The sequence below is a fragment of the Trachemys scripta genome, chromosome 3 (assembly GCF_013100865.1).
Source record: "Trachemys scripta elegans isolate TJP31775 chromosome 3, CAS_Tse_1.0, whole genome shotgun sequence".
Lineage (NCBI taxonomy): Eukaryota > Metazoa > Chordata > Testudines > Emydidae > Trachemys > Trachemys scripta.
Genome location: NC_048300.1, coordinates 43,507,527 through 43,522,903, shown reverse-complemented (window position 1 = coordinate 43,522,903; position 15,377 = coordinate 43,507,527). Strand labels below are relative to the sequence as shown.

Below are 15,377 nucleotides of genomic sequence, written 5' to 3'. Positions count from 1 at the left end.
GTGAGAGGTGGCAGTTATTTAACCAAGCCCAGCAAGACTACAGGACAGCTTTAGTACAGAAGGTGAATGAGATTGCCTCAACTGGAACTGCCAGGGGGAATGGAATAGGTAAAATGTTGGCATTTGTCCAAGCCAGAGCAGCCTACACAGAGAGGAATTTCGAGGACAAGTTGTCAAACAAGCTAATGGTGGGAACCGAGAGGTGGGTGTTCATGGAGGGTTTTCTGTGGATTCTGCTGAATTTTAGCCTGCGTTAATATAAATATCTTACTCATTTGGAAGCCCAAAAGGGTTGGGGTTTGGGTCAGTGGATGCTTATCCAAACTGTGGCAGTGCCCTCCTAAAGCACTGAGATGCTCTGCCACCACAATTCTGCCCTTCTCCCCCAAAGGCTCCCTTGCTATTTCTGGCTGTCTTGATGAGAAGCCCCCTCTGCTGCCCGTTACCCACCCCCCTTTGGCATCTTCAGCAGTTGCCCCCCGCCCTCACTCTCTTCCCAGGGATGGGTGAGTGAAGAAATGGCATAGGATTCTCATTGGAAGGCTTCATCTTTCTTTCTTACACCTGAGCTCTCCCTAGTTCTCATCCTGAAATTGTCCCATTTCAGTGTCCCCACTATTCTGTGTCTCCCCTCAGTTGTCCCCACTCTTACGTGTGTCTCCCATTTGTGCCCCTCCTTTTCAGCTCTTTTCCCTGTAGTCTCTCTTCTCACTGCTGTCATATTTTGGGGGGTGCAGAGGGGAATTGTAGCATTACTTTGCTTTGTAGGTGTGATTTGGTACTCTTGCTACTGTGCAGAGTAGGGAGGACGACAGTGGTAACAGCTAGGCACTCCATTCTGCTTCTGTTAGAGTGAGAGCAAAAAGTGTCTCAAGCAGAGAAGGGACTGGGAAAATGCTCAGTCCACAGCCCCCTCGAAATGTCAGACGGCTTAGCTGCCCAGGGTTTTGTCTGGAACCATGAGTGGGACTGGATATAAAATACCAGGACACGACCAGACAAATATGCCAAGACACCACTGCTGATGCCCCAAGCCTTGCAAATAGTAGAGATCTTCAATGTCTGCAAGTGGTTAGGACCTCTGCTGTTAGAGATCCTGTCTTTTGGATGAGGGGCAGAACAGTCTCTTCTAGTATTCTACTGGGACACTTTCAGTACGGACTAGGACACGTCTACATGGGGAAGGTCTGTCATGTTGGGAAATGTTTCACTAGCATGATATTAAATGTGGCTTAGCACCTTTTGTAGACGAGGCCAAGTAGTGTATAAGAACATATTCACAGCCCTGGTTAACCCTAGGGCTAAGTTAACCATCAGCTAACATGTTTTAAATACTACTGTTCTTGTCCTCAGGGATATTGTGTTTAATCTCTTGTTAATAAAAAAGTATCAGCCAACATTTTCTAACCTCATGCATTTTCCCAGTGTATACACGTGGCCTTGGAAGGAGAAGCAATCACAACCACTTCTTGCAATACCTCCATACAGCTGTTCCTTGGGTGTCTCCCATCCAAGTTATGACCTGTTCTAACCTAGCTATGGCTGCAGTTAACCAGAAGAGAGTTCCTTGTATTGAAACAGGATGTCTTCTTTATCCACAGACCTTGATAAACTAGACAATGAAAAGAGAGAGCTGATTCAGAATGACATTGCTGCTCTTCATCACTTTTATTCAAAGCACATAGAGTACCCTGACAACGCTGCCCTTGTAGTCCTCTTTGCACAAGTAAGTTGGCTAGAATAAAATCCATTTAGGTAGGTGGGTATTGTGAGAATCTAGACTTCGTGAAAGAAGCAAAAGACAGCAATGAGAACAGCCTTCCTTGTATCCACAGCAGAGGGGGTAGTGGTAAAGCATTGCTATGGTGTTCTCTCCCAGGCACAAGTTTCTAAATGTGATCCAGTAGTTCATTTATCACCGCTCTGGACAGGTGGCAAGGAAGCAGAATGTTATTTTGGATAACATTTTGAAATCTTAAAATGGTTAATTTTACCTCTGTCTTTTATCTTGAATTTCACATATATCCAGACTTCATGTATTTTATTGGACATAGTAGTAGTTGTGATGCTTTAAGAGTGACATTTCGCCTTCATGCCTGCGTCCTCTCATCTCCCCCCCCCCCCAAAGTGAATGCACATTTTAATCCAGAATTGCGAAGCATCACTCTATCTTTCTGTCTGGACTGTGTGTTTAAGCCTCCAACAAAGGGTGCCATGCCGTCTGTGGTGGTAGGTTTTTGAGATATGGACAACTGCCTACTATTGGGCTGAGACTGCCCACTCATTTTGTATAGGCCAGTGCCTAGCAGTAAGAGGTCATCGTTGCTATTATTACCTTAATTAGTGTTTAAACTGCTGTACTTCAGGTGAAAGTTCCAGTACTGTATTCCATTACTTATCCTCTAAGCCATCTGGTTTCCCATGATTCACTTTTTGTTTTTGTTTGGTTTTCTTTGGCGATTGAAAAGTTTTCTTTCTATTTTTTTTTAAGCCTTTTCAGCTTGTCAAGTGATCTAGAAGGAGATGCATCCAAAATTCAGCTACTTTCTGCATGCTGCTGACCCCCCATTTCCTGCCCTTGGGTACTGCAAAGCCCTCTTCCCCTGCATCCCTGGCATCCGCATTGTTCCCTTCTGTCCCTACAAAACCCAGCTAATGAGATCAGCGTTCTAGCCTGTCACCGCGTCCATGTTACGCGCTACATATTCCTCCAGGTCCTTCCACTGACAACCCTTCTTGATCACATCATGCTCAAGGGGCTTGTCCCCTTCTTCTAGAGTCTGCATAACTCTGCCCCCAGCTTTCTTGCCTGCTCTTGTCTCTTATCCTCTATTGTATCACTGATGCCAGCCTTGAATGCCGTTCAAGTTTCACAAACTTCCCTTTACACATGGAACGCTCTCCCTGAATTAAACTCTAACCCACTAACCTCTTATCCTTCAAATCCCTTCTCCTGACCCATTTCTGCTATGATGCTTACAAGAAAGAGGCACCTACCGATGACTAGGCTGAGAGTAGTTGGAGGTACCTGACTATATATTTATTTAAAAAAACAACTTACAAATCAATTGGAACCATAAAGTTTTGTGTCCGTCACCAGCCTATGTAGCCCTGTGTTCTTATTGCTGTTAACCCCATCCTCTTTCCCGCCTGTTTTATGCTCACCTGTTTTGTGTCTTGTTTTAAATTTGATTGATGGCTTTTGGGGCAGGATGTTTGTACTGCACCTAGCATGCTGAGGCCCCCATCCTGACTGGGACCTTTGGATACTGCCACACTACAAGTAATAATTATTAGAAGTTATTTTACCATTCTGAAGGTGGTGGTGAGGACTCTTTATTTAGAACTATGAATTCTGCTTATGTAGTTCATTGATCTTTATCTGAAGGATGGTCGAGGTGGGTTGGGGGTGGGGTTTCACACTGCTTCTAAAGTACAGTTCTCACTGTAGTGTGGCTAGTGGAGTATAGACGTATGTTCCCAGTAGTTTCAGTAAAGAGAAAAGACGAGGGATTCTTTCAGGGGGCTTCATGTGTAGTTGACAATCCTACTAGTCTATACTTGATCGGCCACACCTGGGTCTATTGTGTCTTCATTTGGCACTTGTGAGACAACAGTTGTGTTCATTCCATTCTGGTATCAGCATGGAAAGGAGAGCTTATCGATACTGGCAGGGAGATATATGGGGGGTTAACTTTCTGCGGGCATAAATGCAGCTATCATCAACATGGGGCCTAAACTACTTGATTGGGGTTGAGATGGATTTTAATGACTGTGAACATAGACGGGAAGTGCAGCTTTAAATGTTGTTTAGTGCACACGCATTGACACTGAGACTATTGTGGGCCAAATCCTGAAGTTCCTACTTAGACTAAGGGCTTGTCTACACTACCGCGTAAGTCAATGTAAGTTACATCACTCAGGGGTGTGAAAAAGCCACCCCTTGAGCAGTACAAGTTACATCAACTTAAAGCAGTGTCCGCACCTGACAATGTTGGTGGAAGAGCATCTCCGGCCACCGTAGCCTCCACCTCTTGCAGAGGTGGAGTAATTATGCTGATGGGAGAGTGCTCTTTCGTCGGTGTAGCGTGTCTTCACCAGACGCGCTACAGCGGCACAGCTGCACCCAAGCAGTGCAGTAGTGTAGACTAACCCTAAGTTCCCATTGAGCTCAATGAGAGAAAAAACATGAGCAGGGATTTCAGGACATGGCTTTATGGCCTGCTTGACTCCTTTCTTTCAAGTGTATTGACAAATATCTGGCCTTGTCCTGTGTCCATGTATTTTAATTAAACCTGTCTGCTCCTGTCCCTCCCACTATGTCTCCACCGTCATTTATTCCCATTGTTAGCTTCTATTCTTTTTGCCACAAAGTTCAAGTTCTTCGTCCATTACTAATAATTCAAAATAAATAAATATTTGTACTGCAGGTGCAGTTTGAGGCATTGACCAGGTTGCAGCCCCACTGTGCCAGGCCTTGTGTATCATATTCAAGGCACTGCACAGGCCCTTCACTGTCTGTCTGGTTTTGTTCACCCTCCCTTTTCTTTGTGCACATAGCTCTGTCCAGTCTTCTGTTGTTAGCATTCCTCTGGGCCTGATCCTGGTCCCATCAACATTCGTAGTTAAATTGCCATTTGAAGCAGGATTGGCCTCTTTTCTCTCCTCTGCCACTTCTCAACTTTGTGCCTTGCTTCACAATGTCCTCTCTGCTTGGAATAGTCTCGCTCTATACAGGCAACCTGTCTCTCCTTCTTCCAAAAATCTCTTTAAGCCTCATGTCCTGTCCTTGGCTATCCAAAGGCTGATTTCCTCTGTGTTGTGATCTGATTCTACTCTGGTGCACGAGTCTTTATCCTTTACATTTAGTCTGCCTAAAAGACTGTAAACTCAACATGAGGACTCTGAACACTAGTAGCTCTGTATAAATACTGACTAAGAATAAACAAAATTGCAACCAGATTACTGCAATTTACTGCTCAGCATGGTCCCTTATAGCCAGAGTATGTATGTAAACATGGAATATTAAACCAGAAGATTGTGATTACCAGAGATCTGAGCTAATCACTCTCTCTTTTCCTTAGGTTAATTGTAATGGCTTCACAATTGAAGATGAAGAACTATCTCACTTGGGATCAGCAATATTTCCTGAGTAGGTTGGATTTTATTTTTTATTTTTTAAACAGACGTGGTAAATTGAATTAACCCATGGTTATGATTCTGTCTCTAATGAAATACTCCAAGATACTGGAGATGTAGCACAGTGGCTTCAAAGAACTGTTTCGTGTATATAGAGGGACCTGTATAGTACTGTGCAATGGAGTTGTGCAAACTTTTTATAATGAAGTTTCACCTGCTTTTGTTGGAAACCCAAAAGTCAGGCCATCTTTGCCAAAGAGTTCAATAAGGTCCACCTACCTTTTGATAAGGGTACAGTTTCAGGTGGCTGTGAACCAGTTTATGATTTTAGACTGCTTTGATTTAAAAACTTTATTATTTCAGCAGAGTTACCCTTTCAGTTTGTTTTGAAACCATGAAACTCAGGGTGTGAACCACATCCAGATTGATCTGAATCAATGGGCTTCTGATGATCAAAATAAATTGAAAATAGTTGCATAGATGACTTCCCCCATAAAATCTTTCCATTTTGTTTTAGTTTGGTGGAGTCCTTAACCTGGTGCTCTCTGAGCAAGTGATTAGTCTCTGTTCAATGCCATCTCCCAAGCTTTGTTCCTTTTTAAGTAGCGGATCTCCTTCCTACATTCCTCCAACCACCTCCTCTGATGTTTTAACAGTGTGATGTGTTATGTTGCCATGACAGTGAAAAATTATGTACAAACTCTGTCAACTCTAGAAATAAATCACAGATGTTATTAAAGTGCTGTTCATGGAATAGGAGACATGGGTCTTTCTAGTGCTCAAGAGGAAGAAAGGTGCCCCCTTCAAGGGAGTTGGTTTGCAAATTCCCCTCTTGCTGCTGACAATATAGCCCATATTGAAAGCATTGCTTAATCTGAGTTTTCTAAGGTATTGAGCACATCCATCGACATCAGCGGGAGCTACAGGGTGATGGTTGGTTGTATTACAGTAACATTTAGAGTCCTCAGCTGAGGACCGGGTACCATTGTGCTAGGTGCAGTTTATGTTGTACATAAACAGAATAACACAGTCCTTCCTCCAAAGAGTTTACACTCTCTAGAAAGACAAGGCAAAGGGTGAGAGACAGGCAGGGATGCTGTTGTCTTATTACAGATGGGGAACTAAGGTACAGAGAGATTAAGTGACTTACCCAAGTTCACAGAGGCAATCTATGGCAGAGCAGGGAATTGAATCTAGAGCTTCTGAGTGCCAGTCCAGTGCCTTAACTGTAAGACCATCCTTTCTGTTTGAGGGTGCTCAGCAACTCTGTGAATTAGGCCTTTTGAATTTAACAACAATTAGACCTTTGAGCTAAAAGTTCTCCTTTTTGATCTCTGACCAAAGATGCAATTATTATTTTGTGGGGGGTGGGTTAAAGAAGGTATGTTAGCTACTATGTCTCATAAAACAGACAAACTGAATTTTCTCAGAGCCCAGAGTGCTGGAGGACATGCTTTCCCCCAGCAATTAGAATTCTTTTGCACACTTTGTGTGCATAACTGAAAAATAATTTTTTTTTTTTTTTAGACTTGGGGCCTGCTTTTGCTCTCTCTGAAGTTGATAGGAGTTTTACAGTTGGTCTCGGACTCCAGTGCAAACAAGTGGCCTTTTGTGTACTAAGTTTCTGTCTGCATTGCTTTCACGTATAATACTTAGTGCTTCTCTTCCCCAAGGGATCCCCTGGCACTTCTCAAGCTATGAGCCTGGCTCTGGTCCCACTGAGACTTGCCATTGACTTTACAAGGCCTGCTCCTGCTCCCATTATACATACCACTGTTATATAGTCACCTTTGGAAAGCAGCTACCCACTAGCATTTAGCACACTGCACAACAAGGGATGGAAGGACCATTTGTCTGATCCTACCCTATTCATTAGCAGGACCATTCGTTGTAATTTTATAATAACAATACTATAGCCTTTCCTAAGGTGGCCAGACAGCAAGTGTGAAAAATCAGGACAGGGGGTGGTGGGTAATAGGAGTCTATATAAGAAAAAGACCCAAAAATCGGTACTGTCCCTATAAAATCGGGACATCTGGTCACCCTAGTTTTCCTAAGGTTACCTATGTTTTTAGCTGAGACGCATCTTGCAGAGCAAGATGACTTGAGCTATGAGATGCTGAAGTGATGCTTTTTGCTTTCAGACACAAAAATTGCCCTTTTGCTTTTACAGTGTTGCACTGATGAACCATAGTTGTTGCCCAAATGTGATTGTAACGTACAAAGGGACCTTAGCTGAAGTCAGAGCTGTTCAAGAGATTGAACCTGGAGATGAGGTAAATGCATATCATGTGAGTGTAAATGCGGTGGTGTGTGGGCATGCATGTGGTAAAGTGGGGGTGAATTTGGCTTGTCAAGCATCACTCCAGTTAAAATGGAAGCCTGTTCCTCATGTCTCTTGTCTTTCAATCAATTCTGAAAACTCACTTTAAAAAAAAAAAAAATGGGGTGGGGCAAGGGGAGACAGTATCTTTTTGTTGGTTAAACCAGAGGAGTGTGAGGCAGGGCATATCTCTGCCACCAGTTCAACACAGGAACCTGACCCCTCTGTGCCTCACTTGCTCCATCTGTAAAATGGGTATAAGTAGCTACCTCACAAGGTAGCTTTGAGGCTTGAGTTATTGATGTTTAGCTGATACTTTGAGATCCCCATATGAAAGGGGTCAAATGAATGTAAACTATTACTGTAATAATTACCATTACCAATATAATAGTATTGTAAGGAAGATGTGGAGGTAGCCAGAACAAGACCAAGTAAAAGGAGGACTGATCACTTCTCTGCTATCCTACTTCTGTCTGGACAGAGTGTTCTTGTAACATGGAGCTCATCCAGACCAGACTGGGTAAAACAGGACTATGCCATGAAAGAATGAAGTTATTTTGACCTCTATGACCCGGGGGGGGGGGGAGGGGCAAGACTGTCAATGAAGGCTGGATTGAATTTCCCATGACTAGAACAAGGCATTTTAGGTTGCGTCAAGCCAATCTGGGTCAGTCACTGATCTTTGACAATGTGTCTTCATCAGCAAAGACCACCTTTATCTGTTAAATTTATCTTGGGCAGGGTGGGGGAGGTGCTCAACCATAATCTTGAGTGACAACAATGGTGCATTTGCTAAATAATCATGGAGTTTGTGTATGATTTCACTGTTACACCTCGATAATGGCATATGAATGATAATGGCTAATCATGTTAAAATAAGTTTGAGGTTAATTTTGGTGGCAATTGCCTATTTATTTATTTGCTTGGGCTTTTTATTTAAGTGTAATGAAAATAATGTGACTGAAGTCACTAAGAGGAGGAAAGCTGTTTGGGGTCAGATTGTGAACACTCCTTATTGACAATGGGTAAAGATTTACTTGCCTGAGTAATGGGACAACCCAGGTGTACAATTCCTCCTCATTCTGAGTAGGGGAGTTGGTCACAGTAACATCAGCACACATTGCAAACAAAGTTTAATTAATGCACATGAGAGAATTACAAGCTGGCTATTTAGTGTGACATCCTGGACATACACCTCTACCCCGATAGAACGCTGTCCTCGGAGCCAAAAAACCTTACCGTGTTATAGGTGAAACCACGTTATATCGAACTTGCTTTGATCCACCGGAGTGCGCAGCCCCGCCGCTCCGGAATGCTTTTTTACTGCATTATATCCGAATTTGTTTTATATCGGGTCGCGTTATATCGGGGTAGAGGTGTAGTATCTTTTATAATGGACTTGCTGTTTGTGGGGTTAAAATGAGAAATAGAACACATCTCTTGACATCTTGACTTTTAAGGCTGGATTGTTATTTACAAAATGATTGCTGATTCTTTGTTAGAAAATTCCCAAAACCGGAATCTTGTATCCCATAACTGGTCTTTTAACATGTAAAAAATGTGCAGTGTGTGGACAAAGTGTGTTGGACTGAATCTCTTTGCTTGTGTACTACAGTCACATGGCCTGTGTCTCCATCTTCTGGTTCAGTGTAGCCATTGCAACAGAAAACTGTCAGTTTCCACTTAAAGCTCCTGCATCTTGTGTGTTTTGTGCCTGGGGAACTAAATGGAGTGCCAGCATAGAACAAAAACAGGTGTAAGTGAAATTGTCTGCTGTTCAGAGAGAGTAAAGACCAGCAAAGACTAGATCAGATTAGCACAACATTTTAAGACTTGGTTCAATTTTCTTATTTATAGTTTTTTCTTGCTCTTCAGTGATGAAGTGGTCAACTGTGTTGTGTATTTAGAATGTTTCTTGGGAGGATACCATTTTAAAACAAAACAGTTTAGTTAGTGCCAAGAGTTCCACTGTGCAGGGCTCAGAAGTAGAGGGAAATTAAAACTAATGAATGAGAAATGCCTGTAAATGAACTATAATAATCTTTTTGTACTTTAAAAATATCACTGCTTTAAATCCTGATAATTTTTTTTTAAATACCCTTCCAGAACTGAAGCACTGGATCTCTTTTGGAAAGTGGAAATCTCCTCAATAAATTAAAGCTCTTGTCCTAAATTTTCCAAAACTGCTAGTGATTCTGGGTGCTCAACTGGAGACACCGTAAAGGGACCTGGTTTTCAGAAAGAGCAGAGCACCCAGCCTCTGACAATCAGGCCCCTTTAAGGTTTCTCAAGTTGGGCACCCCAAATCAGTAATCACTTAGGCCCCAATTTCTAGCCTGGCAGGAGCCGAGATGGCACACTTAAAGCCGTGATATTTTTAGGTACAGAAAAGCTCTCTTGCCCAGTCCAGAATCTTGCCTGTCCTGAGCCTCCATTAGAGGGGAAATTCCACCCTTAGAAGGAGAAAGCATTTCTCTGGCAGACTGAATTAATGAAATAGCGACTGATTGGAGCTGCTGAGAAGTTTTAAATGTAAGAATTAGTCCCTGAGAAGTGGGATTAGTGGACAGGTGATGTGATTGTAGGGATGTGATCTGTTGTACAGGTATATGGTGATCAAATATTAGATATTTGAAATATATGTATGGTTTGTGTGTATGGGGTGTTTGTTATAAAATGTGGGTGCACTTGCATAATAAAGTAAGTTTTTTTTTTTTTTTTTTATTTGATTTTGTATGTTTTTCCTCTAGATTTTTACTAGTTATATCGATCTGTTGTACCCTACAGAAGATAGAAATGATCGGTTAAGAGACTCCTATTTTTTCACCTGTGACTGCAGGGAATGCATTACTAAAGAAAAGGTAATATAACCATGTATAGAAGTATGTTCCTGGTGACCTACCCACATACCAGAGGCTTTCATGCTGTTTTCTATCTGACTAATCAGATTTGGAATGTAGGGAGTGCTTTCTGTCTGAGACCTTCTCTCATACCCTTTCTCTCCACTGTAATCGTGAAGTATCCTAGAATAGCCTGGTGGGTACTTGCTTAAAGGTAATATGAAAACTGTTAGACCCAAATTTTTGTACTGAGTGTCTCCACAAACTGGATGTATGGGGCATTTTGCACAGAAATCAGTTTTTTTTCTGACTTTGGTATTCTTTCCTCCCCTCTCCCCCCCCCTCCCCCCGCATATTGTGAAATTCTCTTGGTTCTTCCTGGCTTTCTGAAAGTATCCCAGGATGCAACATTACAAATACCAGAAGTCTCTCTGCAGTTCATGGTACCAGTGATGTACTGAATGATTGATTAATTCTGGTCTTTCTTCTGTGAACCAAGAAGTACCACAAGGATTTCACAGGGGGAATTTAGGGCTTGATCATGAACCCATCGATGTCAATCCTGGTTTGCCACTGACTTCAAAGAGTTCAGTTAAAAGAGTTAATTAAAACCTAATTCTGTGCTGAATGGCTCCCACAGCCTGATAATTGGGGATTTTCAGCAAACAAATCTCTGCTTAACTGAGTTCTTGTATTTGCGCTGCAGCTCAGCTTTAATGTGACAATACATGTGTGGCACTAACTATCAGATAGGCTAACTTTTGTATCACTTCCATGACCTTGTGTGTTACCCTTGTTATATGTAGTCAGAGAAAAAAGGCATTATGATGGTAGCTGTGGGAACAAAGTTTCAATAAAAGCTCTTTATTAAAAAGAAATCTTGTTAGGCAGAAAAAATAATTGATTTGTTACATACTGTAGGTTACAGTTAACTGTACAAATTAATCAAAGACCTATATATAGATGGCTTTATTTTAGTAAGAAATATGTCACAATTACCAGGCTGACTGCCCCTCTGACTCCTCTTGATCTCTTTGAGTACACCCTCTTTCAGGTCTCTCGCCTGTAGCGATCAGCTTTCTGAGGATGAAATTACACAATTCTCCCACTCAGATCAGATACTGGGCTGCAGGCCCCTGTGATCAACCATGATTACTCAGCAGGCCTGACTTGTGCGCAGCACCTGCAGCTCTGTTCTCTCTAAGGCAAAGACAGTGGTAACCAGTGACCAGCGTCTCTTTAAAGCAACATATTTAATATAACAAAAGCATTAAGAAAAAACAGGTCTTAAAACAATAAAACAGACTGTATTCATGTCTAGTTTACCAGGTATCTAACTATTTTCCACATAGGGATCCTGTAAGTCTGAGTCTTATGGACCACTTGTGAGACGGGGTCTGCAATCCTACACAAAAGGAAGGCAGGCAGGGGGTGAGAAGCCTGCCTGCCTGCAGACAGCAAAACCAGTCCCACCCTACCTCAGCTGTGAGAAATCTCAATTAGGGAGAGAGAAGGCCCCAGCTGCTGTAGCTAATGAGGGCGAACCCAAGTATAAAGAGGGAGGAAGAGACCAGGTAGAAGAGCTCAAGACTTCAAGGGAGTAAAAACTCTTTGTTAGAGGAGCTAGTGTCTGCCTGCCTCTGAGAGACTACTTCCCTCCTGGAAGTACAAGGGAGGTAGCTGGAGATGGGAGTCTTAAGGACCAAAGGTTTTTTGACTCCTTCATGTGATGTTTATGGACTTGGCCTCTTTTTCTTGCTGATTAGATTTATGCCACTGTTGCCCAGGTCCAGGACTGACCTAGGCTGCTTGAGCTGGGTCTTTGTACAAGGTGGTGTCGGTCATTGCTGACACCCCTCCTGAGAGTCTCATTAGTGAAGTCTGTTCCCATAACTCACAAACCATCCTCCTCCTGCACCCCCACACTCCCCTAAGGGAGAATGTCCTTTCAAAGCTGCTTAGTCCTTTTGATCTCCAGGTTCCCAGCCTGGCAAAATAAAACTTGCATCCTCCTTGGAGACAGGATGAAACTAATTGCTTCCCCTGTTGTCTGTCAAAGGTGTGCCTGGATATTCTTAGCTGGGACCATTGTGTTGCTTTCCTGCTTAGTCTCGCCGTAGTCCCCACTGATTTTAAGCATTACAGACCTATAATAAATATTCCACAACCCCCAATATAAATTGGATTCTCGTTAACTAGGTAGGATCTCAGTATTCTTAGATTATTATATAGGAACTCCATGACCATCACGCTCAGTTTTCTATAATATAAATATAGGGTGAAATCCTGCCCCTGTTGAAGTCAATGGGAGTTTTTGCCACTGGCGTCAATGGAGCTGGGATTTCACCCATAACATTTAACAATGTACCACTCACAAAACAACCTGTCGCTCTACCTCTTATGGAAATATCTACAGTCAAAAGGACATGAAGGGAAAGTATGGAATGGGATTCATTTTCCATTGAATTAAGTTTCTTGGTGGGCCTAAAGTGTCTGGGTTTTTAGTAGGGGAATTTAGAAAACTTATGTCAAATAAGCAGTGAAACTTTTTATTTTGAAGTGGGTTAATGACTGACAGTGCAACCAGTTACTACAGTGATGGGCACTTTAGAAATCTGTGTAAAAACAATATTGGAAAACTCTCTTGGTTTATGGACAAAGGAGGGCAATGTTAGATGAGCAGATCAAGCAAATACAGAACAGTGGACACAATCTGCTGTTATACCTACACAATGGGGCCAGACTATTTGAAATTCTGTGTCTTGTGTTACTCAGGTGAGACTAGATGATCAGAATGGTCCATCTGGCCTTAAGATCTGTGAAATCTGTAATGTGATTGAAAGCAGAATTTGGCCATATATAAAAATGATTGGAAAGGTGAATTTAGAGAAGTTTGATTAGTTCCAGTCATGCCAGATGCACTGCATGTACGTCAGAACCCTGCTAATCTGCCCTTCATTAGTTGCATGCTAAGGATCACCCACGCACAACCGGCAGTCTTCCCCCACCTCTCAAAGCTCACATAGCCAGGACCAAGAGGCTTCTGACACCAGGAGCTCACACTTTAGTTTAGAGTTCACACTGCGGTTAACACTGGATGCTTCTAAAAACCCAACGTCACAAGGCAGCAGTTCCGAGCTTTTGAAATTCTTGGAGAGCATCATAGTGTCTAACTGGGGACACACTCTTCACCTTCTTGGAGAGGCAAAGGGGCAATTGACCTGCAAGGGGTGCTTGTACTAGGTGAGGAAGCCATTGCAGAGATAACAAGAGCAAGCAGCAGCTTTCTGGTTTGTAGCGTTATAGCATGACCCCACAAACCAGCACTGTTTCTGAGAGAGCCATTTTGCCACGTCATCCCCCCTAGCAACTATATCCTTGCTTGTACCAGTGTTGTTCTCGTACTTCTGAGGCACCTATTGTATGGTGCCCAGCACTATTGGAGAGAGAGCAGGGGGTTTTGAGTCCTGTCCTGAGGCAGTGCCTTGTGAGATGGAGTCAGAGGCGCTGCTGAATCGGTGCACTTTGCACCGCTTGTAACTTCCCACCAATACTGTGGAGAAACTGTGGCAGCTGGATCTGAGTTGAAGACCTTATCACAGCAACCAGCTGGTACAAGTGACATTTATAAAACGCCTTGGGATAGCTCTTGCGTTGTGGACGCCGTCATCATCCAGGAGTTTGCAAGCTCAGAGCATTCCAGCCGAAGATTTAGAGAAAAATTACAGAGGCATAGTCTACTTTATCTGTTTTCTCCCCTACAGATTTCAGTGATTTCTTTGTGGGAGTCTAAAATTCCAACCATGCCTCTTTATTTTATTAATTTTATGTAGCTTTTAAACTGTGTGTGTGGATGTGCCTTTACATGTGAGGTTTGGGATTGCATTTGTAATTCTTATGTTTCCTTTCAGGACAAAGATAAATTGGAAAAACGCAAACTGAATGAACCTCCATCAGCAGAAACTGTCCGAGACATGATCAAATATGCCCGAAATGTGATTGAGGAATTCAGGAGAGCCAAACACTACAAATATATCCTTTGCCTTGCCTTTCTCTTGCCCCTGCTGGCTTCTTTTGCAAGTTTTAAATCTTTCTGATATCCTGAGGCTCACTCCTTTTAGACTGCCCTTACCCCCCGCAATGCAGTTCTGAAGGCAGCTAGAAACTAGACAGTCTTGTTCTCCTCTTTGTTTGTGAAGAGAGAATTTTCTCTGAAGTGGGTGCACGCGTGTATGAGAGGGATTGTCAGAACATTGTGTTGCTGCCTTCTCTTTACAAAAAGTGTTGTTGTTATGCTGAAGAATGTTTGTTTCCCTTTAGACTGAAAATGTTTCCTGTCTTGAGTGAGGTACATTTTAACAGGTAGAAAATATTCAAGTAGATCCACCACATCCCAGAGCTGGATGGCTTTTTGGCCAATCTGCGTTTGTGCAGAAGCCCATACTTTCTAAGACATAATGGGTAGAAAACTAAAGAACTGAGCCAACAGCGGGATGATTTTAAAGCCCTTAAAATGTCAAAGCAGTTAGGAAGGTTAGTGATACTATTTACAGAGAGTCTCGTCTTACTGTCCTGAAGTTAAGGACTAGTCCAATGGACTGCAGTGGCTGTGGCCCTTAGCCAAGCCATACAGGCTAATTGCACACCGCCAGAAGTTTCCTTCTGTTGGGGTCCAGGCCAAGTCTCTGTCTGTTGCTTTTTTTAAAGTGTTACATCTGAGCCAGCCTCAGCCCTGGGTGCACTCAATGGACTTTCATCCCTTTATACCAAGTCTGGATTTGGCCCTCTGGCTGCACCTGCCCCAATTTATCACATGTGACAATTTAGCCCTTGAGACTATCTGGAGACTCGGCACCAGAATCTGTGGATGTGGCGGTAGTAGGGGCCGGTGGTTGACATTAAAGGGTCTCCCTAGCTGAACAATGTCAAGGGCCATGTAAGGTCTGAAGATTTAATGATAGAATAGTCTTGATTTTAAACATTGGAAGGAGTGGCTACGAGGCCTTAATCGGGGGGGGGGGCGGTCTCTGTGCTTGTGCAACACAGGGGTGCAGCACCTCTGCAGAGCAGCAGCT

At 42.9% G+C, this 15,377-nt stretch overlaps 1 protein-coding gene across 3 annotated transcripts in view; it reads left to right on the top strand.

Moving 5' to 3' along the window:
* The window catches only part of SMYD2 (SET and MYND domain containing 2), a 42,234-nt gene that overhangs the window by 19,239 nt on the left and 7,618 nt on the right, over positions 1-15,377 (top strand). For all 3 annotated transcript variants that reach the window (XM_034764567.1, XM_034764566.1, XM_034764565.1), the window contains exons 5-9: positions 1,602-1,726; positions 5,085-5,152; positions 7,313-7,415; positions 10,213-10,323; positions 14,214-14,334. In XM_034764567.1, the coding sequence (XP_034620458.1) occupies positions 1,602-1,726; positions 5,085-5,152; positions 7,313-7,415; positions 10,213-10,323; positions 14,214-14,334 (528 nt within the window). The remainder of the gene's footprint in view (positions 1-1,601; positions 1,727-5,084; positions 5,153-7,312; positions 7,416-10,212; positions 10,324-14,213; positions 14,335-15,377) is intronic.